This window comes from Mercenaria mercenaria, chromosome 1 (genome assembly GCF_021730395.1).
Source record: "Mercenaria mercenaria strain notata chromosome 1, MADL_Memer_1, whole genome shotgun sequence".
NCBI classification, from domain to species: domain Eukaryota; kingdom Metazoa; phylum Mollusca; class Bivalvia; order Venerida; family Veneridae; genus Mercenaria; species Mercenaria mercenaria.
In genome coordinates this window covers 48,587,890-48,612,852 of record NC_069361.1, presented here as the reverse complement: position 1 = coordinate 48,612,852, position 24,963 = coordinate 48,587,890, and the positions used below count along the sequence as shown (strand labels likewise).

Sequence of the window (24,963 nt, the reverse complement as noted above, 5' to 3'; positions counted from 1 at the left end):
CATTATTCTATGGGGGTCGAAATACTTCATTACACCGGCTATCGAAAGTATGTGATACTAGGCTATAATATATATATTTCCTCTAAATATATTTTTTCAAATGTTTATGCAGAAAATCTTTACTGATTATTGACTGGTGTGTTTTGTGAACATATTGTGAATTGTTATTTTCCTGAAAAAAATGTATACACCAAGATACAGCGTCTAGAATTAGAATCCCTTTTCCCGTTGCGGAATGCTCTGATTTCTGTGTCAAGTGATGGTATCTGGGGCTAATGGTCAAGCGGAAGGACGGACGGACGGACGGACAAGGGCAAATATATATGCCCCCCTCCCCCGAGTGGGGGCATAAAATGCAGCAATTAGGCCTTAGATACATGAGTTATCACTAAATTTGACCAAATGACCGGGGGTCGTTTTTTTTTATGAGAGTCAATATTCTTCGTGAGGTTCAGTTTACTTCACGTGGGGGAGTCATAGTACTATGATCTGGAGGTCATAATACTATGACCGGGGGTCACTTTTTCCTCTAAATATATTTTTTCAAATGTTTATGCAGAAAATCTTATCTTTATTGCAAATGATACATTATTCATGTCCAATGGAGAATACAAAACTTACTGTGTAAAATACTAGTGTACTTCCGCCGTGTTTCCTTTGAAACAAAACAAATCAAAGCAAATACATGAATACACTAAACAAGATTTATATAACACCATTTTCACGAAAAACGTTGTATGTGCTTGCGTGCGTGAGTGTGTGCTGATAACTACCAAACATATCTATAACGGTTTTTACAATACTATCACATTTAGCTGTAAATAAAATGAAATAGAACAATGCATTTTATTACTAGGTTGCTCTTAAAATATAAAATGTATGTGGCATATTTTCTTCATTATTTTGAAAAAGAAATAATCTACTTAATTAGACATTAACTGGAAATTGTTAATCTTTCTTTATATTTGATATTATGTATAGTGGTATCTAAAACGTTTTCAACAATATGGATTACAATGAATTATGAGCTTAACTAAGGCTTCAGAACTGAGATCAATGTTAAAGGGTAATTCGAGAGAAATAATGCTATTATTCCTCCTTGGTTTAAACCACTATCGTTCTAAACATTCTGAAAATATCTGATAGAATTAAACAGCTTTTCTAAATTTTCTCATATGTGCTGAACTGGCCGAAATTATCATGTATGTCTACTTCCAAGGACAAATGTTTTATGAACATGATGTGTATACTTACATTGCATTAGAAATCCATACATACGGCAAACATACCAATCTTGTTTCTATTCCAAAGTTTTAACGAATACATATTTGCATTGCAAGTTTAAAGTAGTATCATACATATCACGTGTAAGAAAAAACAAACGCTGCAAGACAGATTAACAATAACATTTATATTTTCAAAATATGATAATAAAAGAATACTTACATTGTTAGCCATTTCGCTATGATTTTTTTCTAATGAATAGCAGAGCTACTGTTCATATGATTACGAGTTTTCTTCCTTGGCCTTTGTATTCCTCATTGCATACAATATATAGATTGTTTTAAGTGTTTACATTACAACGTGTCCGGTTAAATTGTTGACAGATCTTTGAGCATTCAGGATTAAGGAAAATATCTGGTTAAGGTTGCTCTTCTCGTTCCGATCAATTTATTTCTACCATGTGGAATTTGATAACACCATATTTTTTTTCAAGACTTTAGAATATACTTAAATTCGGGAAATAAAACAAATAGGGTCATGTGCTTGATTTTTAGCTAGACTACTTTGAAATTTGGAACTCACTTAAGTTTTCATAATGGGAGTCTATGGAAAGGTCATAATTCTGAATTTCTAAAATGTAAATTTTAATGAAACAGTACTGTCTATAATCTGGTGAAATAAAATGTATAGGTCCATGTACTTGTTTTTGAGATATTTATCTAGAATTAAAGATATACGTACAATTCAAGTCGATTTTAAGAGACAATTTGAAATCATTTAATAAGTCAAAATCTTAAATACCATATTTATCTTTAGAAGGAGGGTAAAGTTGTATATTCAATGAATTTCTTCATCCGTTCATAAAATTTTGGTCTATATTCATAAATGTATCAAAATTCGAGGTTAAGGTAATTCTGCATGTTATATAATCATCTTTATCTTCTTCCATGAAGAATTCAATAAAACCTAGTCATTTTTATCTTGGCTGGATAACTTCTTAAATTTTGGAATGCTTGCAAATTTTCATAACAAGTGTATATGGAATAACATCTCGCGAAGAAAAACCGTCATCATGGATTTTAATGAAACTTGATATGGAATTTATAATGGCTTAGTGTTTATAGCATAGAAGAAGAACAAGTTTATTCATACAAGAATCATAATAATACACATTACATGATACAAGCATCATAATGATACATAAATCCATGACACATTTGATGTAGGTCAACATGACCCATGATCAAATCAGAAGTAGACGATTAAAACAAACTCTGAAATGTTTTGTCAATGGCGGAAATAAGCTTAATGTGTTTATTACATACTTGTCTACGCTTAAGACTAGTAAAAAAGATGCAAATCTGGTATTAATTAAGTGAAACTGAAAATATCGTCATTAAGGAAATTTTGCACGCGTCGTCATAATGAAAGTGTCGTCACAGATAACATCACACACCAGTATGAACTTTGAACGTCAATTGGAAAAAAATATTTGCGTACAGAAATACATTTTATCACATGTTTGTCGTCGAGGGAGTGTTATAAAGTCATTAAATAAAAATGTTAATATACTAGTGTAATAAAGCTTTGACGTCGACGTCGTTTGTGGTATAGAAGGCGTTGGTCCACCTGACTTGTTTATATAGTAAAAGAAGGCAGACTATTTGGTGTTTCGACAGGAAAGGCTAACATGTGATAAAAGGAATATAACATTTGTGACTTTCCACATTGAACCTATCACACTCGTTGAATACAACTGACAAAATGCTCGGCAGAGCCTCGCATTTTATCATTTCATTTAACCCATCCAGCAAATTAAATATGAAAAGACATTCATGTTATAATTAAACGGTAATTAAAAATGTGTATGTATCAATAAAGTTTTCTTAACCAATGCAAAGTTGTGACAGGAGACTATATGTTTACTTCCAGAAAGGTATAAGTACATCAGGAAGAAAAATACAAAAATTCCTATCTATGTCATTATAATTACGTAGATTAAATAATTACACATGAGACTTTCTATTTTCAAAGGCACTACGAATGAAGGTAGCTAGATTTCTTATGACTTGTATGTTTTCAGATGTTAATAATTCGACTGCTTTGTGCATGCTCGGTCTTTTATAAAATATGGCCTAATATATTTCTTTCTTAAATCATTGTACAAAACACATTCTAACAAAAAATGGTATTCATCTTCAAGATTGGAACAAGTAAGACATATTCTATCATCAAATGGTGTATTATTCCACCTTCCAGTTTCTACTTTAAGCCTATGGGACGAAACTCTATATCTGGTTGCCAGATTCGGATAATTTTTACTAGGCTGTCCGGATAAAAGTCATTGTAAAACATACAAAGAACTGGAACCATTTTATCCCAAAACGTGCCTTTCTGACTGAAGGTCCATGTCGTTATCATTTGCTTGCAGAATTACTACGCTCTTAAATATCAATACACTAACATTTGGATAGCCTTCTCAGAATGACGTAATGCGGAACTTTTATATAGAATTTTATATCTTACACGGAAAGTGTTTATGCCAAATACAGCCATAACATAGGAGAACTGAAGTTTGATTCGCAGGTAACGGCTTTCATGTAATCAGTACTATGTTTTGGATAAATATCTACAGTACCTACAGTATAAAGAGTGTTGTAGGAACTCCAAACGCAAAAATGTCAGTTATTATTCGCATCTGAAACATCGGGTTTTGCGTAAGCATAAAGACCGGAGAGACTGATTCTCTGTGCCTTCGGAATTCCCTGGATGGCATCTAATCGCAAGAGTTACGTTAACTGGCAAGGACGCCAAATAAAAGCATACAAGAAAGCGTTCTGTCTTTGTGAAAAGTGAGGAAAAAACACAATTTAAAAGATAAATATATAAAAAGTACACGTCTATTTCACATATATTAGTATTAGCTTCACCCAAATAGAGATCTTGCGATTATGCATTCTAAAACCACTTTCATTTCGTTCCATGCATCTTTACAATAGTTTGAACTGTATTTTACCATTATTACTTAACAGGTAATGAAATGAGTATATGTATATCAATATGAATGAACGTAATATACATATACAAGAATGTTTGCAATTGCTATTAAGATGATTTCTCCGTTTCTCTTATCCAGCTGTTGTCAGTGGCTTGCTCTTCGATATCTAGATTTTGACTTCAAAGAGCCGAACATCACCAGTTATACGAAGCGTGTCGATGCGATGGAAGTGAACTCGGTGCATGAATTCAAATAAAGGTTGACTGTTAACCGATACCTACAAAGATATAGACGAGGGCCTTTAATAATGACCGGCATTAATTTTTCAAAAGGCAATAGGTCTGACTTAATTAAAAGTAACAATAGAGAAGCACTGTAGGTTAACTCTGGGATTTTTCATGCTTGTTAAGTACATAACAATTTAGTGTCTTACACATTTACGTCTTTATAAGATATCATTCCAGATACTACATAAACCTCTCATTCATATATAAATATTCATACAATATCCTTCTCCACTTTACATAAACCTCTCATTCATTTATATATCTTCATAAAATATTCTAATCCACTCTACATAAACATATGCCTTTGTACAATATCCTTCTCCACTATACAGAAAGTTCTTATTCATTTAAATATCTTCATACAATGTCCTTCTCTACTCTACATAAACCTTTCACTCGTGTATAATTTCATGAAACACCCCAATATATGTTTTCATGAAATATCCGGCTCTGAATAATACTAAACGTCGCGTCAATATACGTCTTCATAAAATATCCCTGTCATCACAGCATAAACTTCTTTTCTATAAGAGTCTTAATATCCCACCTATAACAAAAATGCCTTTAACTAGATTATCATTATCCCTGACTCATTAACCTTGACTCCACCAACTGTCTCACGAAGTAACTCGGTACGAATTTAAAAGACGAGCTTGTAGTAAGTTAACAACAAGGTAAGCTATGTGTAAAAGGTAGCCAACGACCTGTTTGTTATGCTAATGTTCAGCATAATTCAGACGTTAAGATCTTTGAAATACATATACTGTTATATCACGGCAAGGTACTCAAAAAGGAGACATTTTTTATTAGTTAGAGTTATTGGTTTGTATATTGCAACAACTGATTCTCAGCTTGCCTTTGCATTAGCAGGTACTTTCTCAGAAAGCAAAGTAAAAAGCCTCCATGGGATTCCAAAGCTTCGATCTTTTTCGATGTTTTAAACATTGTATAGACCAGTCGAGAACGGTTGGAATAACATTCTATAATCAGGGCTAATGAAATGTCGTCTGTCTTATAAATTAATAAATCCTTTTGTTAGCAAGCAGTAAATCGGCAATTTCCGGTCTTTTACGGTCTCCGTATGTGATTTTGGCGTTCTCCGGTCATTATGTAAAGTACTCTCTGTTGTGGCTGAAGTATTCCGAAATTGCATACAGAGGATACGAAAATAGGAAACAGCCGATTGTTCATACAGGTACATTACTTTAAATCTAGCCGATTCAATCAGAATCATTATGTCGAAGGGTTCGTCTTGTTTAAAAGGAAAGGGTCCATTCAGAGTTCTTTCCTCTTGGCCCCATCCGTTGCTGAGCCAGGTGTTCCTAACTATTACATTCCTGTCGTGACAGTAACAAAGTCTGATGTCAAAATGAAAAACCTGATCACGTCTACTCTTTAAAGCGATTGTAATTCTGTGAAAATAAGAGAATCACCTAAGAACATTACTGATGGCATATTCATCATTCGTTCCATGTATGAAGAACGGCTAAAAATTTGCATGGATAACAAATTATACAATTTTATGCAATTCTTACAGCCAATGGTAGCTATTTTATATAAAAAAAATAATTTCGTTCTATTTCAAGTTTAAACTCACAGATTTATGCATTTTGTGGCTAGTAGTGACTAAGTATATACAAGTATCGTAAAATGTCTGATATTGAAAAATGGTTTTGACACTTTCTGTGTACGGGTGAGATGTTTCCTTAGACAAAAGTTGAGTTAATCTTTACCGCTTCGCATTCTTGAATGGTATTCCGCTCATGTAAAATAACTTTCCTGGTATCACACCCTTTAGATTTTTGTACAGGAAAGGGACAGTCTGGAATATAAAAGATTGTAGCTGATGATGTTTTAGTTAATAATATGAGGAATTTATAACAGAAAAGAAAAAAATATGAAAGATCATATATCAAATGCATAGCATTAACCGAGTTTTCATATTAAATTATACACTTTCTGCACTATTAGAAAACTGCTCATTGTGATATGCTCTACTTAAGGTTCTGTTCTATCTTAACTGTACCTTTATAAGCAGATTTGGTGACCTCAAAAAGGGAATAGTTTAGGTTGCTGATTTTGAACCACTTAGCCTTGCCGATGTGGACTCGCATGGGATTTAGCATTCTCCATGTAAGGAAGCTATCTAAAAGTCTTACGGAATGGTGGCGGTTCTACCAAAGTGCCTACTCATGCCCAGAACAATAGCCCGAGTTGAGTGACACCTGGGGCCTTCCTTCACTATCAAAAGCTGATAACGTCGCCATATGACCTAAATTGCATTGGTGTAACTCTAAAGAGTAACGGAGATCCAGATCGTGAAAATTTGTGACAAATATTTCGTCTCAACAAAGTGGCAAAATACAGTCAGTGATTTTTTTTTTTTTTTTTTTTTTTTTTTTTTTTTTTGTGGAAAGCCCAAGTTTTTATAAAATTTAATGTGTATGCCTATGTGTTCTGAAAATGATGATTTTTTTTATCGTTTATGTTTAGTATAAAATATCAAAACTTACAGGATTATATATTGGTGTGCTGCCAAGATGCTGTCCACCAGACGCTGTTGGAAGTTGGTTCTATTAAAAATGATAAAGAACAAAAGCAACCAATTTTAATATTATATATTTAAGCAAAGTTTAGTATAATACTGAATTCTGTTGGCTTATGGAAAGGTGGCGGTTCTACCAAGGTTAGACCAATAGCCTGAGTGACACCTGGGGGTCTTCCTCCACTATGAAAAGCTGATAAATTCGCCATATAACATACATTGTATTGGTGTAAGCAACACGGAAATCCAGATCTCAAAGGTTTGTAAAAATAATTCCTCTTAAATAGTGACAGAACACAGAGCAGATTTTTATTTTGAAAACGCAAGTTTTCATTAAATTTATTGTGCATGCCTATGAGTTCTGCAAATGATTGTTTAGTATAAAATATCAAAACTTACAGGATTGTATACTGGTGCGCTGCCAAAGTGCTGTCCACCAGACGCTGTTGAAAGTTGGTTCTGTTAAAAATGTTAAAGAACAAAAGCGAAAACTTCATTCGTTCATTCGTTTATGGGTGACCCTGTCAAATAGGAGTGACGTCATCAATTTACTGACTCAGAGGTAATTTCTAATAAGATAACGTTTAATATATGTAGGTATATCAAAAGCCTTTGATAACATTATAGACATATATATAGGCAGGACGGTTCACAGTCTGTAAATATGACTGCATATGTTCATACTTAAACTGCATACAATTCTCAGATGTAGTACTTTCGTGTATTTATATTATTTTGGGTCGTTTAATTATGGTACTTTATTTCCATTTCTCCAAACGCTGTGTTCTTTTCAACCCGGGACTAGTTGGGGCGTCAGATTTCTTTAGACATTAGGGATCAAATGAATAAATTCAATAAAACTGAGTCTTCGAACAAGCGGGTGGCGAGAAAGTTACTTGATTCTCTATTAATCCTCGACTGGAGATAATTTAAACATACTTACTTCAAAATATATACATTAGACTTTTTATACACATACATGTAATAAAATGCTATACAAAGGAAATATTAATTAGACGATCTTATAAAACTCCTCTCCTTAAAGATTTATCCAAGGATTCAAACTAACCAAGCTATCCTGTGCTAGATTCTACGGTCCTAACAATATTTACACATATTACAGGGGTCAACTATGGTTTAACTGTACAGTAAGTATAGATGTAGAATTAAAATGCATTACTATTCAGTCATAAAAACCTGCTAAGTACGTTAAAATGACAGTACACAATAATGAAACATGAAATGGTAGTCTATATATCGATAAAGATTACTTTCGTCCACTGTCCACCGCATCCTGAAAAGTCGTAAAATAACGTTTATCATAAATTCCACCCGCTCCTACGTACGTTTTTCTTATATATATATATATTTTGGTGTACCACCGACTCGGACGTAAGAACACACATTCGCCGACAGGCTAAGTATTTTTAAAACTGCATACAACGTTGACCGATCTAGTAAAGTGGGTACATCGTACAGGTATGACGAAAATACGGGACATTTTAACAGTAATTGAGAAAATACGGAGTGGTAGCCAAATACGTATTTTTATTGAATATTTCCTGAATGTTGCAAAAAATATAAATGATATGAAAATCTCGATACATCACCATCAAGGCGCGTTCATTGTACGTCATCCTCGGTCAATTCCTCAAAACAAAGCTTTAAAAATGAAAAAAAATGCAAAGGAAAACATAACCTTGACTGGTAAAAACAGCATTAAAAAGCTCCCTGTTCGCACGTATTATGCCACTGGTCAACGACTCGGTGAAAATGCTAAAGGTTGATACAACAATAACAAAAACTTGATGGTTATTTCAAGGTCTGAAATAGGGAACATTCCTACATTGCAACTTACAGATGTACTTAAACACACCCAAATTTTTGTTTCCGTTAAGTCAGTTTACTAATAGACGAAATGGGAAAAACTGACTAATTATGTATAACTTCCAAGAGAAAATTGAAACTTATTGAAGAAAGAAGTCAAATTAATTTTTTCATTACCAGGTGATTCCTGGTTTATATACCTTTTTTTGTTTCTGTAGTAAAGCAAAATGTGTTCATTAGTGTTGTTTCAAAACTACTTTATTCTTCGAACATCATGTACTAGTTGTTCAAATGACGTTGAGCACAATATATTTTTGATACATACAGTAGAGGACTCATTATTAATTTTACATATTGCTTTTAGTCAGTTTAGTAAAATTGTTACCTTAAAACCGGATGGATGAACAAGAATAATTATATCAAAGAATGTATCTGCTTGAAAAGGAAACGGCCCATTTAGTGCTGTTTCTTCTCTTTCTCAACTATTGCTACGCTTTGTGTTCCTGACAATGACAAACTGTCATTACCAACACAGAATCTGATGTCAAAATGAAAAGCTACGTCTTGTCCACTATCAAAATTGATTGTAATTCTGCAAAGAAATCCAAACGCAGCAACGTTAATTCATTGAAGAATGAATTTTACCTTGATTAATTTTCTAAATATTGTATTTTCTATATATGACAGCATAAAACATATTGCAATGTAACTCTACAAGAATATTTTCCCTCAAAATTATCAAAACTCTCTGCGAAGTCAGAAATCGGACAATTATACAAATAATAAGTTTACTGACATTTACATATCAATATGTATATAATCACGGGAAGAGTCAGCCCTGACTCAATTATTATGTATGAAATTATGCTGATTTAATTACAGATCTTTGAGAATAACATTTACCTTTTCGGATTCTGGGAAGTTATTCCACTGATGTAAAACATCTTCCCTGCTTCAACCGTCCCTAAAGTATGTACGAAAGGCACTGCCTACAATATACAATAAACGATCACTCCACTTTCTGCGAAAGCTGTTTCGATCTAACTCTGAAACTAACGCTGCCCTCCATATCCTAACAGATGCTTTTTTAGCATTTACTTTAACAAAACTGTAAAAAAGAACAAAAAGCAATTGAAGTCTGGTTCTCACATGGGTTACTGAGCACAACTGTCTGAAAGGGCTACATTGTATAAAGAAATACAAGTCTATGTTTATAAACTTTCGATGATAAAATATTTTGCATTTAATTTTCCAAGCGGAATTTTGCCCTGGCATGTATAGTAGCAAATATAAAACTTACTGGATTATAAAGTGCTGTGCTACCAAAGTGTCGACCACCAGACGGAAGTTGAGTCTGTTAAGAAAGTAATGATTAATTGCATGTCAACAACAAGTCAGAATATTATTACATTCTCCTATAGCCTGAGAAGCCGTTGATGATATTTGTGCTTTGTCAGAAGAAATAATACATAATATATACATAATTCTACTGCTGAATATTAACATAAAAATTGGCATATATCATTAGAATATATGCTTCTCCTTTATGTTTCCATATTTATAATTGAGCCGTGCCATGAGAAAACCAACATAGTGGGTTTGCGACCAGCATGGATCCAGACCAGCCTGCGCATCCGCGCAGTCTGGTCAGGATCCATGCTGTTCGCTAACAGTTTCACCAATTCCAGTAGGCTTTAAAAGCGAACAGCATGGAGCCTGACCAGACTGCGCGAATGCGGAGGCTGGTCTGGATCCATGCTGGTCGCAAACCCACTGTGTTGGTTTTCTCATGGCACGGCTCAATTATAAATATGGAAACATAAAGGAGAAGCATATATTCTAATGATATATGACAATTTTTATGTTAATATTCAGCAGTAGAATTTTCATACAGCAAAACAATATAGGTAAACATGCATATACAATTGCGTTTGCTTAATTGAATTTTAATGCTCTATATAACTTTTAGGTACAAATTATCGATGAAAGTTTGACTCAGTATTAATGTACATACAGTTTCAATTCAAAAATCTTACAAAAATACAGTAATATAAGAACCAAATCAAATATACACCCTTTACATTGTGGAATGTGCGAAATTAGCTCGTAACATCCACACTTGAGCTGTCTGAATAACAAAAGTTCATGAGCGCTTCTGTCAAATCTTTATTCAATAACGCTACCAAATTGCAGACCGTGTCAAGTCTTGAACTGAATAATGTATTATTTCTATCAAGGGTAGAAATATGTTTAAAACACTTACTGTAAACGTTTGGGTCATATCACAACGTTTTCTTTAGAAGTAAGTTCACGTAAAGATGCAATAAATCACGTAACTATGGCTTATCTTCCTTTTTATTCATGCATACAATTAAGATCCGTATTTCAAGTAATTATATACAACGGATAATGCTCACAAGTACTCGATTAATAACGTCTGTAGAACGATCCTCAAACCACAGACTGAGTACTCGAAACTTTTTATTTGACCGGCATACTATTATGAAATTATTTCCTCATGTTTATTTTTGTTTGCTTTTCTTGTTTTATTTTCATTTTTTTTTTCAATTTTGATTGTTAAGCTTTAATGCCAGTAATAAATATATATCAACCTTTGTTACTCCGCAAACATATTAAAGGGATTAGTGTATGTAGGGATTTGTACTAGTATCATATTTTTATTATTTTGTAAAAAACGAGAACACTTGTATGTTTATTACTTTTTATACACGTTGGCAGTGGTCGTATAAAATGTGTGAAGAAAAATGCTGATTTTAAAGGAAGAATGTTGAAAATTCGCACGGTCAAAGTTTGAATAACATATTCATAAAATCTCACTTTTCAACAGTCAGTGATACACGTGATATGAAATGGTGCATAACACGGATAAAGCCAGATTTCACGGATAATGCGAGGTTATTAACATTTATACTTAAAGGAAGATGTTGCTAGCGGTTGGTGGTCATAGCATGTAGCTTCAGGTTATTAAGAATCATCATTTCATATGTTTTATTACCCAGTGATTACTGGAAGCAAACATGATTCAACATCCATTTCCAGCTTGACCATCTGGCCTGCTGTGATTATCTATCAGTCAGGAATATGTACTATACATGTATACTATATATTTGCAATGAACAACAAAAGTACATTGATATACTAACTGATATAATTGTCAAAGTAGCCGGTATGTACCCAGCCAGAACGCATGTGATCAAGGACCAAACTGTTCACTAATACGCGAGATATTTCCATTTTATTTTATCATGCATTTCAAGAACAATTTCTACAGAGACGAATAGTTAGGTTTTTATCAGGAATAGTTGTTCTCCTTACTGTTTATTTGATTGTTTATTCATTTATTTCAATTACCCTGTTTTTAAAATATAATTCAAAATTGACCAGCAGGGTTGTCATTAATAATCAAGTACATGTAATCCTGTAATTAATACAGCTTAAAGAATAAAATGTAAAATTTCCTCTTTTGAGGTGCATAATGACACTATTTTGAGAGCAAGAATTTGTGATTATTAGTCCCCTACTAGTTGAAAACCAGTTTCGGGGACTATAGGAATGCGATTTTCCGTCATTCCGTCCGTCCGGCCGTCCGCAATTTCGTGTCCGGTCCATAACTCTGTTATCCATGAAGGGATTTTAACATTACTTGGCACAAATGTTCCCCATGATGAGACGACGTGTCATGCGCAAAACCCTAGCTCAAAGGTCAAAGTCACAATTGGAGGTCAAATGTCAATAAGGTTTTTTTCCTGTCCGATCCAGAACTCTGTCATCCATCAAGGGATTACAATATTACTTGGCATAAATGTTCCCCATGATGAGATGACGTGTCATGCGCGACACCTAGTACCCTAGCTTAAAGGACAAGGTCACACTTTGAGATCAAAGGTCAATAGGATTTTTTTCCTGTCCAGTCTATAACTTTGTCATGCAGAACAGGATTTAGATATCAGTTGGCACAAATATTTCCCTGGATGAGACAACATGTCATGCGCAAAACCCAGGCCTAAGGTCTAATGTCAAGGTCACAGTTAGAGACCAAAGGTCAGACACAAGAATGACTTTGTATGGAGCATTTCTTCTTCATGCATGGAGGGATTTTGATGTAACTTGGCACAATTGTTAACCAACATAAGACGGATTGTCATGTGCAAGAAACAGGTCCCTAGGTCTAAGGTCAAGCTCATATTTAGAGGTCAAAGGTCAAATTCAAGAAAGACTTTGTCCGGTGCATTTCTTCTTCACGCATTGAGGGATTTTGATGTAACTTGGACCAAATGTTCACAACCATGACGCACCCTTGTTTTTAGAATTACGTCCCTTTGTTGTTACTATAAATAGATTTTATTGTAACCTTTTTATTACTTGCCGTAGAGAAAAATCGAGACCACTTTTCTGTGGTACAACATGCATGTTACATACAATTTTTAGGTGTATTTTGACCTATCTCTACCTGGTAAACAGTTTCTTGTCGACTTATATTATATAGATTTTTTTTTTAAGATTAATTTCCCTTTGTTGGTACTATAAATAACTTATATGATAACTTTTTTTATAATCGGCCAAAACAATTCAATATGAAAACAACTTTGGGTTTTTATATATACACATTTTAATCCAAGTGTGTTGTTATAACATATTGTATATATAGTACAATATTGTTTATACATCATTGTAATTATATAGTGTAATTGTAGTCTGGGTGCGGAATGTGGCTCTCAGTTTAAATAATTACATCTAGATACCTCATGACTAGTAAACCAGGCCAAAAAAGGTACCAAATTTTATTTTCAAAACACTTATAACATTTCCATAGGTCTTTGGTATCTAGATTTGCATCTTATACAGATAATAGCGCATTTTGTATATTTGAAATTTGAGTGTTGAGTGAAAGTATTTGTTGTTATCCCAGGCCAGGTTTCATACCAACACATTACATGGTGTGATGTATTGAATTCATTCTATGTATTATACTGTGAGGATTTTATACTGCAAATTTATGTTAAAATAAAATTCATAAGAACTCAGTTATAAAGATAGAAAATTTGCCGTCATAATATTATAAAAAGGAATACCAAATAATATTGCATTATTAACATGGACACGGAATAAAATGTCTACCAGTCGGCGTGATTCCAATATTCAAAGGTTGAACCGCCCCGTCTCGTCCTCAAAAGTGTACGTCGACTTATGATCTAGTACAAAATTTAATTTAAATTAAAAAATCGTATATACGGAACATTTGCAGACAACGCACAGAACATTTACGATTGGATATTGACCAGCGTATACATATAGTAATCTCATAATTTATTGATATAATTAATCATTGATTACATCATGTTATTTTATACGCCCGTTTGAAAAACGGGACGTATTATGGGACCGCCCCTGGCGGGTGGGCGAGCGGGCGGCGTTTACAGACTTTGTCCAGAGCATATCTTCTTCAAGCATGGAGGGATTTTGATAAAACTTGGCACAGTTGTTCACCATAATGGGACGGAGTGTCATGCGCAAGAAACAGGTCCCTAGGTCTAAGGTCAAGGTCACACTTAGAGGTCAAAGGTCAAATTCAAGAATGACTTAGTCCGGAGCATATCTTCTTCATGCATGGAGGGATTTTGATGACACTTGGCACAATTGTTCACCATCATGAGACGGAGTGTCATGCTTAAGAACCAGGTCCCTAGATCTAAGGTCAAGGTCACACTTAAAGATCAAAAGTCAAATTAAAGAATGACTTTTGTCCGGAGCATATCTTCTCCATGCATGGAGGGATTTTGATATAACTTGGCAAAAATGTTTACCACTATGAGACGGAGTGTCATGCGCAAGAAGCAGGTCCCTAGGTCTAAGGTCAACATCACACTTAGAGGTCAAAGGAGACAAGAATGAAAACTTTGCCCGGAGCATTTCTTCTTCATGCATGGAGGGATTTTGATGTAACTTGGCACAATTGTACATTATCATGAGACGAAGTGTCATGCGCAGGTCCCTTCTTTAGAATTACTTCCCTTTGTTGTTACTATAAATAGCTTATATTGTAACTTTTTCATTACTAGTCGTAGGGAAAAGTCGAGACCACTTTTCTGTAGTACAACATGCATGTTACATCCAATTTTGAGGTGTATTTTGACCAGTCTCTACCTGGTAAGGATTTTTGTGTGGACTTACAATTTTTTAAGATTAACTTCCCTTAGTTGTTACTATAAATAACTTATATTGTAACTTCTTTATAATTGACCGTAGGGAAAAACCAAGACCACTTTTCTGTGGTACAACATAGATGTTACTTTCAAATTTAGGTGTATTTTAAGGTATCTCTACCTGGTAAGGAGTTTTTATCTGGAATTAGAAAAACAAAAGAATTGCAATAATTACTAAACAACCACAATATTGAAATTCCACTTGCAAAAACATGTGCTAGTGTAAAGAAATTTTATTGTGACATTCTGGCACTCTTGTTTATGAAATGCATTCATAACAACTTTGTTATTGCAAGGTGCAAGACAGTGGCTGAATTTCTTCTAAATAGCTTTCACTATTAGGACCTATAAAATGCTGAGAACTATATTATTCAGCGTAAGAATTAATAGCGAGAATGGCATGGCAAAGAAAATTATACTACAGCAGCAAACAGCATCGAACCATAAAACACATGTGATGGTAATTAATATGCAAGATAAATATATCTCTGCCGGTCTACATAACTGACCACTAACTGAGTATCCAATTTGCTGATTACTATTAATTATTGACATACTGGAGTGCTAATATGTTTCCCTTGGAAATGAACATTCCCATTCAACTGCCCTTTATCAGACATAGCGCAGGCAGAGCAACACAAAAATCTTTTTCTGACAATATATACCAACCATATTCCCAGATAAGCTCGAGGTTTTGAGCGAGTACAGAATTATTTCAAGTAAAATGTTATGGTGCTTTACACGTATGATTGATAATTTGTCAAAGAGGCAAATGATCAAATGATCCTTATGTATGTTTACTTTATGCAAAATAAAACAAATGATATACATTTGCCATTTTAATTTTTGCTAAAATTGCCCTCTACAAAAACTTTCCGCCTGAAGAAATAGGACGCCACGAGCTAATTGTTTAGGCATAATTCTAGTTAAATACCAAGCAAACTTGTAGAAATGAAGTAAGTTGGATGTTATACTAATTCGTTTGGCTGCACATGTAGGTCAGTATAAAAAGTGTTTTCAGCACACCCTAAAAACTGTTTTAATACTGAAGCTAAAATTACTATTATTATTATTATTTGGTTTAATGTCACACAACGACAGACTAATAGATCAAATTGCGATTTTCCATCTTTCCCCCCCCCCCCCCCCCCCCGCCCCCACCCCCCATCGAATTATTTTATCACGGATTGGCACCTGGGTAGAACCAACGACTTTCTCATTTGAAGAATTGAACAGCTTTAGCAAGGCTAGAAACTAAATTAATTTAAAATCAGTGACTTTACTTACTCAGCCACGGAGGCCCCAAGTAATGTTTGAAGATCGCGATAAGGCTACAGCTAGTGCAATTATAGCAAATCATTATAATCTGTGCAGATATCATTATTTTCTCTCGCTTGTTTGTTTGTTTTTATTTTTGTTTTTTTTTTTTTTTTTTTTTTTTTTGTCATCATCATAATTATAAAAATAACAATTTACCTATTTTTACATAAAAAGTCAATTAAATTGATATTTCTCGTTTACATTTTATACCAGTATCAATTTTGTTTTGTATAATAGGGCACACCAATATAATTCTTAGTGATGAAAATTTCATTGATCACATTTTGTCTGGATGCGTTAGCAATTACACTTTTGCTAGGCTGATTTGAAAAAGATTAAACCTCACTCATGGCGAGCGCCTTTAATAATGACTAACATTAATTTTCAAAAGGGAATAGGTCTGGCTTGATTAAATGTAACAATAGAGAAGCGTGGAAGGTTAACTCTGGCATTTAATCATGCTTGTGAAGTACATAACAATTTAGTTTCTTCCCTATTCTCGTCTTCATGTAATATCATGCCAGTACCTACATTAACCTCTAATTTATGTATACATCTTCATACAATACCTTCTCAGTCAACATAAACCATCCATGTATATATCTTCATGCAATATCCTTTCGGTTCTACATAAACCTCTCATTCATGTGTATATCTTCATAAAATATCCTTCTCCACTCTACATAAATCTCTCATTTATGTATATATATATATCGTCATACAATATCCTTCTCCACTCTACATAAACCTCTAACTCATGCATATATCTTCATACAATGTCCTTCTCCACTCTACATAAACCTCTCACTGATATAAATATCTTCATACAATATCCTTTTTCGCTCTACTTAAACCTCTCATCGCTGCATAAACTACTCGTCGATATACGTCTTCATGAAATGTCCCTATGATCATCACTAAAAAACGTCTCGTCGGTAAACCGCTTCACAAAATGTCCCTCTCATTATCGCATAAAACGTTTGTCTACATACGTTTTAACATCACGCAACGTCTCGTTGATATACGTCTTCGTGAAATGTCCCCCTCATTACTGCATAAACCTTTAGTCTACATACGTTTCAAAGGTCCACTACTAACGCCCGAACAAGTATCATATGAAAATCAGAGTTTGTAGCTAAGACTTCATATTTACTGAAAATATGACCCACTGCATCGGATCTGACCAAGTAGTCATGAATATGTTCAATAATAACCAACAAATAAACAAAAACATTTTGCCTATTTCAAACCGAAAGTATCTTTTCCGATTGCTTACGAACCCGTCGCGCATCTTCGGAATTTTTCGGAAGAATGCTCAGAAACGAGGCCATAATTTATAAATATATGCAAAATATCTTATATGCCCCAACGATAACCTAGCCAGCATTCTATATCGGCCCGATATCAAACCGACGTCGTTGTCTATAACGGCCCGATATCGGCTTCAATTTCGACTGCAAATAGGAATTATGTCGGCCCGACGCCGGCAGACGGTATCGGGCCAACATCATAATGACATTGGTCCGATATTGGCAAACGATATTTGGCCAACATCAAAATGATATCGGCCCGATATTGGCAGATCATATTGTGGTCGTGAAATAGTGTGACACGCAGTGCTTTGTCAAAGTTTTCTTAAAATATACACTTTATAAATTCTCAGAGTAATTTTCTTGAGAACTGATGTGTATCGCATCATGTGTATGATGCTTATTTGATTTTATTGATATAATATTTTTCACAACTATATACTGCATGTTTTATATGTAAGCTTACTGTATATTCTTAACACTATAAAAGTTGTTCAGTTAGAATTTTAAACATATTTATATTTTCAAATTTATGTAAATATAAATATTTCTATGGCGGCATTTTACATATAAGATAATAATGCATCTTAATCATTACCTCCCTTTATTACATATAAAATTTTGATAAATACCGTCTACAAATTTTGTTTGGAACCTGGTTTGATTAATTCTGACAGACATCATATTTGTTTAATAAATTAGCACATATAAACAATTAGATTACTTTTTCACGTTTATCAATAATGTTTTGAAAAATATAGTTATATTATAGAATCCAATATCGACCCGATGTTAATCCGACGAACGTAATAGTTACACTGATTGATGTCGATCTACCGATTTCAATATTCTGCGGCACTACAATGGCCCGACGTCGGCCCTACATCGGCACATTTTGCCGACATTCCACCATTATACCTATATCGGGCCGATATAGTCATGCTGGCTGGGAACGTGATGTTTACAAACATAGTATCGGGAATTCAACATTTTTGTAACTTCACAAAATGTAAATATTTCTTGCTTGCACACATTTTACAAATTAGCTCTGAGATAAAGCATACTGATTATGTTCATCAGATCTTTTGCCGTGTGGGTTCATTTTTATTTGTCTTTATTTAGCACCTTTAATATCCCGCCTATAACCACAATGTCTTTTACTAGATTCTCATTATCTGAATGTTAAAGATGAGAAATTAACGTATGAAAGGTAAAATTCCCACCGCGACTCCACCAACTCTCTCACAAAAGAACTCGATATGAATTTAAACAATGAACATGTAGTAAGTTAACAACAAGGTAAGGTTTGTGTAAAAAGACAGCGACCCGTTTTAGTTATGCCTATGTTCACCATAACTGAGACTGATAGATCTGTGAATTACATAATACTGCTATTTCACCGCCCATTTACTCAAAAAGCAAACAACTTTCATTAGAAAAAGTCTCTTTGGGTTTATATATTGCAACCGCTGATTCTCAGCTTGCCTTTGCATTTGCAGGTACTTTCACAGAAAGCAAGGTAAAAAGCCCCGATGGCATTTCAAAGATTCGATATTTTTCGCTGTTTTTTAAAACCGACCCGCCGAGAAGGGCTGGAATAACATTCTATTAACAAGATTTTTGCAATGTCATCTGTCTTATAATAAATCCTTTTGACAGCAAGCAGTTACCCCGTAATGACAATCGGCAATTTCCGGTCGTTTACGTTTTCTCCGTTTGCGATTTCGGCATGAAAAGTAATTTTTATTGTAGCCGAAGTATTCCGAAATCGCATACAGAGGATACGAAAATAGGAAACAGCCGATTGTCAGTATGGATGCATTACCTTAAAGCTAGCCGATTCAATCAAAATCACTATCTCGAAGAATTCGTCTTCTTTAAAAGGAAATGGTCCATTCAGAGTCCTTTCCGTTTGGCCCCATCTATTGCTGAGCCTGGTGTTCCTAACTATTACATTCCGAAAATCACCGTAACAGATTCTAATGTCAAAATGAAAAGCTATGTCTTGTCCACTCATAAGATTGATGTTAAATCTGTAAGATAAGAGAAATTTCTAATAATTTTACTGATGGCATATTCATCTATATTCCATATATGAAGAAAGGCTTAAAATTTGCAAGGATAACAATTATACACGGTCACGAAACTTGACCTAATACGATTCTCAAAACCTACGGAGACCATTTTATAACAATGTCATTTCATTCGTAGCGTTTTCAAGTTAAAATCAAAGATTTATGTATTTTGTGAGTAGAAGTGGCTTTGTACATATAAGTATCGCAAAATATCAGATATTGAATGATTTTTGGAATTTTCTGTGTTGGCGAAGTGTTTCTACGTCAAAAGTAGAAGGATATCTAGTAAAGTAGCTAGCCAGGTAGCTAGCCAGGGCTCTAATCTTATACATAGAAGTATTATATGAATCTTTATTTATAATGTCAGTCTACATTTTCTACTACATGACTGGTCTATTTCTTCATGTCTGGTTTATATTCAGCACAGACAAAGTATATTGACCTGCGAGCCTTTCACTAATTGTATACTATGCATACTTAAAACAGCATAATCCTAACCGTTTCGGATTTTTGGAAGGTATTCCGCTGATGTAAAATATCTTTCCTGATTCCAAACTCTTTAGATATTTGTACACGAAAGGGACAGTCTGGAATATAAAAGAATGTAGCTGAAGATGTAACAGTTTATAATATTAAAAGTTTATAATAGAACAAAATTATAAACGATCAGAAATCAAAAGTGAAGCATTAACTGAGTTTTAATTTTAGATTATACATATTCTGTCCTATTTGTAAACTGCTCGTTGTGATATGCTCTAAATTAGCTTCTGTTCTATCTTAACTATACTTTTATAGGCAGATTTAATGACCGCCAAGAGGGAGTGGTTAAGGTCGCTGACTTCGAATCACTTACCCCTTGCCGATGTGGATTCGAAACCTCGCTTGGAATTTAAACTACTCCATGTGTTAGCCTGAGTGACTTCTTGGGTCTTCCTCCACTATCAAAAGCTGATAAAATCACCATATAACCTAAATTACATTGGTGTTACTCTTAAAAGTCACGGAAGTCCAGATCGTGAAAAATTGGTGCAAATATATCCTCACAACAAAGTGACATATCACAGAACAGATTTTTGTGGAAAACCCAAGATTTTATGAAGTTAAACATTTAATGTGTATGCCTATGTGTTCTGCAAATGTCACATCGTTACGTTTAGTATAAAATATTGAAACTTACAGGATTATATATTGGTGTGCTGCCAAGCTGCTGTCCACCAGACGCTGTTGGAAGTTGGTTCTATTGAAATGTTAAAGAACAAAAGCAACCACTTTAAATATGAGCCGTGTCATGAGAAAACCAACATAGTGGCTTTGTGACCAGCATGGATCCAGACCAATCTGCGCATCCGCGCAGTCTGGTGAGGATCCATGTTGTTCGCTTTCAAAACCTATTGCATTTAGAGAAACCGTTAGCGAACAGCATGGGTCCTGACCAGACTGCGCGGATGCGCAGGCTGGTCTGGATCCATGCTGGTCGCAAAGCCACTATGTTGGTTTTCTCATGGCGCGGCTCAATTATTATGTAAGCAACTTATGACTACAAAACCCATATACAATTATTTCCACGTGTATCACTTTTTAAATAAAGTGAAAATAGTATGAAATTAATTAACAAAGTGAGTTCAATACTGAATTCTATTGGAGGAGTACACAACAGTAATAACCCATCTTTGGACGAGGCGAATGCTGTGCACAAGTCCACTTTAATTCAGTATTGTAGACAACACTGTTAAATTACACCTTAAATTTATTTCATACCATAATAAAAACAGGAAATGACAAAAAAACAAAAAAACAAATAGATACTCTATTCACACAATTCTAAATGACGACTGGAACAATTACCAAATAGACCTACAAAAAACATTAGAAGTTGTTAGTTTTTTTAGATAGAAGCGTTATTACTCCAGAGCTGAAGTAGACAAAAAAAAGAAAAAGAAACAAAAAAATAAAAAAATAGGAAAAAGAACGAAAACAACTTTTCATCAACTTTCAACCGGAATCATGGTCACCGGATAGGAAATATTCTAAATTAGAAACCGAGTGCTCACACTTAAATGTTTCGTTCAGAAATTGAAAAAAAATGTATCGCAGTTTTTATTTTTGATTTAGACGAATGCATTATACAAGGGAAATAATCCTGATTGATTCCTTGCAGTAAGGATTAGGAAGAGTTTCCCATTCAATATTTTGTACGGGAAAAATATATCCTTTGAGGACTGTAGGTTTTTGATATTGGTTTATTAGCTAATTAACCACGGTTCAGAGTTCAGATGAGTAGGAACAGAACAATGAGGCCGTTAACAACGATTTGTTAAATAGCCAAACATCATTATATGAACGTTAACCGTGCTAAAACAGGCGAAAAACCACAAAAAAGGCATTCTAACATGATCATTGAAATGTCATGATAAAATTGTAATTGACTTTATTTATCGGAATAGTAATAAACTGGACGTCATGTGATAATTTTTCGTGTTTCTCACGCGTATGCTGTTCTTTATCGCAGAATATATAACAACTGAATTCCGTCTTTGTTTAACTGACAGACATATCGATTTATCTTAGATACTATTTACACAGACGTTTATATTCTGGTTTTTCTTTGCTAAGCAGCTAACAATCGAAAATTAGAATGTTAACGACCAGCCCGTGGCTTTTGAAAACAGAATGATGGTAATTAAACAATGACTTACTGAAACAGTTGTTTTGTCACAATGTTTCGTGAAACTGTCGTTTTGAGACTTTTTCAAAATAATTATTTTCGTCTAACTGTTGTTTTATTTTTTTTTTTCTAGTCGAACAGATCGAAATCATTATATACCCAGCAAGAGTACATACAACTTCTACATATACATATTTAGAAAATATAAGCAGAAGGCTGACAAGCAAAATCTTATTTCCATTGATACTGTAAATTTAAATTCGTATTAGTTTAAACATGTGTTGATAACACTCACCGTCAAAAATATTAAGTTAAAAGCGATAAAGTATATATTTTGAAGATTAAGTTACTTACTTTGTTGGCCATTTTTTGCGATGTTTTCCTCCGTAAGAGCGGCGATATCTCTCATATAGTTTGGACATTTCTTCCCTTTCCTTTATATATCTTCCTCATAATTTAGATCCGTATTTTAAGTGTACATTTTAAGTGTATATTTTGCGTACGCTCTAATTATTATTTAATTAGTTATCCCTTGCTTGTTACTTTTATTACCTTTTATGGCAAATAATCTAAAAACCATACAAGGGGGTATTAAACGGTAATAATGGGGGCTGAGAGCGGGTATTTTTTCCCTTTGGGATACTGTACTAAATAAATATGTTTCGTTAAAAGAATGGAGACATTTAATTGCAGCAATAAAATAAAAAACCCATTTAACAAATTTTAAAGTTTCTTGTCGGCTTATTCAATTTCGATATTCTTCTTATTCAAGAGAAACTTGAAAATCATTGAGATGGAAGTTAATTTTTTATTTTACAAATACTTTCGTACACGACAACAGGATGCATTTCGCAATTGCAACTTCTACGTAAGGTACACGGGGAATTTAAACCATCAAGTACACTCCAGACTGTAATATGACGAATGAACTTTTTTTTTCTTTGTCATCGAAACGTGCACGTAATGCGTCTAAATCTACAAACAACTAATAAAGGGTTTTTGACCTTCAGTCGTGGGTGGACTTCAAGCAATGTCATTTTATGACACTCACCTATTTGACTGTTGTTACGTATATTTTTCTTCGCGCATTTATTTACAATTTAGCAATTTTCTGGGTTTTTTTTTCTGCCACATGAACAAACACTTTATAGTTTTAATCAGAGTTAGAACACTCAGTTAAACAAGAATTGTTTTTTGTTACACCAACAGTATCAAGAATATATGATGAAACTTTCATTGTGTGCATTTTTACACACACCTTTTATGTGCTTTTAAAATAGTTAAAATCAGAAAAAGCATGTAGGCATGTACACAGTACTACAACATACGATCATACATGAACGCCAAAGAGGATGTCATTAAAATTTTGTTTAAACGTTCGCATACAAACATATTTAAATTCCTAGATATGGTTGTTTCCTTGTTTAAATGTAGCTTCCGTTCAAAACTGCAGGATGTTGATATAACCACAACAGTAACCTGATGATTATTTTCAGTTTGAATATCTGAAAATAGAGAACATTCCGACATTGCAATTAAAAGATGCACTGTACTAAAACACAACACAAATCCACTGATTTTTTTTTCTTTAAGTCAGTTTAGACACATTGGGCAAAACGGTCTGACATTCAAGACGAATCCGAAACTTACGGAATTTATTTCCATTTCCATGGTTTAAATGATACTGTTTCTGTTGATTTCTTGCGCATACATCATTTACCGCATCCTATGGTAAAATAAATAAGATTGAAAGTGTTGTTTCAAAACTGTCCCATTCTTCTTGCATCAGTTACTAGTACTTTTAGTTAAAGGAAACTTGTGTTCAAATGTCGTTAAGTACAATATATATTTCCTTCGAAAGATGACTCATTACTAATTGGTTTCGGGGTTTCAGACAGTTTAGTAAACAGTTACCTTAAAACCGGATGGATGATCAAGAATGATCATATCAAAAACTGTGTCTGCTTAAATAGGAAACGGTCCATTCAGTGGTTTTTTCTCTTGATCCCAACTACTGTTGCGCTTTGTGTTCCTGACAATTACATACTGGTCATCACCAGCACAGAATCTGATGTCAAAATGAAAAGCTACATTTTGTCCACTCTCAAAATTAATTGTAATTCTGTCAAGATATTAAAAAGCCGCAACGATAAACAATGTTCCCGTATTAATTGACGTTGGAGAATAAAATTTATTTTTTTATTAAGTATTTAAATCTTGTTTATCACATTTTTGACGTCGCGGGAGTGTAATAAAGCCATTAAATAAAAATGATAACACACTAGTGTAATAAAGCTTTGACGTCGACGTCATTTATAGTTTAGGCGACGTCGGTCAAATTGTCTTTTTTATATGGTAAAAGAAAGTCGAGTTTTTGATGTTTCGACAAGAAAGGCTAACATGTGATAAAAAGAATATAATATTACATTTGTGACTTTCCACATTGAGTTTATTAAACTCGTTGAATAAAATTGATAAAATGCTACGC

General features: G+C 33.9%; 1 protein-coding gene across 1 annotated transcript; it reads right to left on the bottom strand.

Annotated features, from left to right (window-relative positions):
* Positions 1 to 1,478: 1,478 nt before the first annotated feature.
* LOC123539222 (galectin-4-like) lies at positions 1,479 to 24,119 on the bottom strand. Its single transcript, XM_053546884.1, has 10 exons — positions 22,830 to 24,119; positions 20,988 to 21,047; positions 20,309 to 20,397; positions 19,561 to 19,768; positions 10,182 to 10,235; positions 9,785 to 9,870; positions 7,454 to 9,473; positions 7,023 to 7,082; positions 6,243 to 6,331; positions 1,479 to 4,499 (listed from the first exon to the last, which is right to left on the bottom strand). The coding sequence occupies exons 1-7, from the start codon at positions 22,839 to 22,841 to the stop codon at positions 9,338 to 9,340; spliced, it is 645 nt and encodes a 214-aa protein (XP_053402859.1). The 5' UTR covers positions 22,842 to 24,119; the 3' UTR covers positions 1,479 to 4,499; positions 6,243 to 6,331; positions 7,023 to 7,082; positions 7,454 to 9,337.
* Between the last annotated feature and the right edge of the window lie 844 nt (positions 24,120 to 24,963).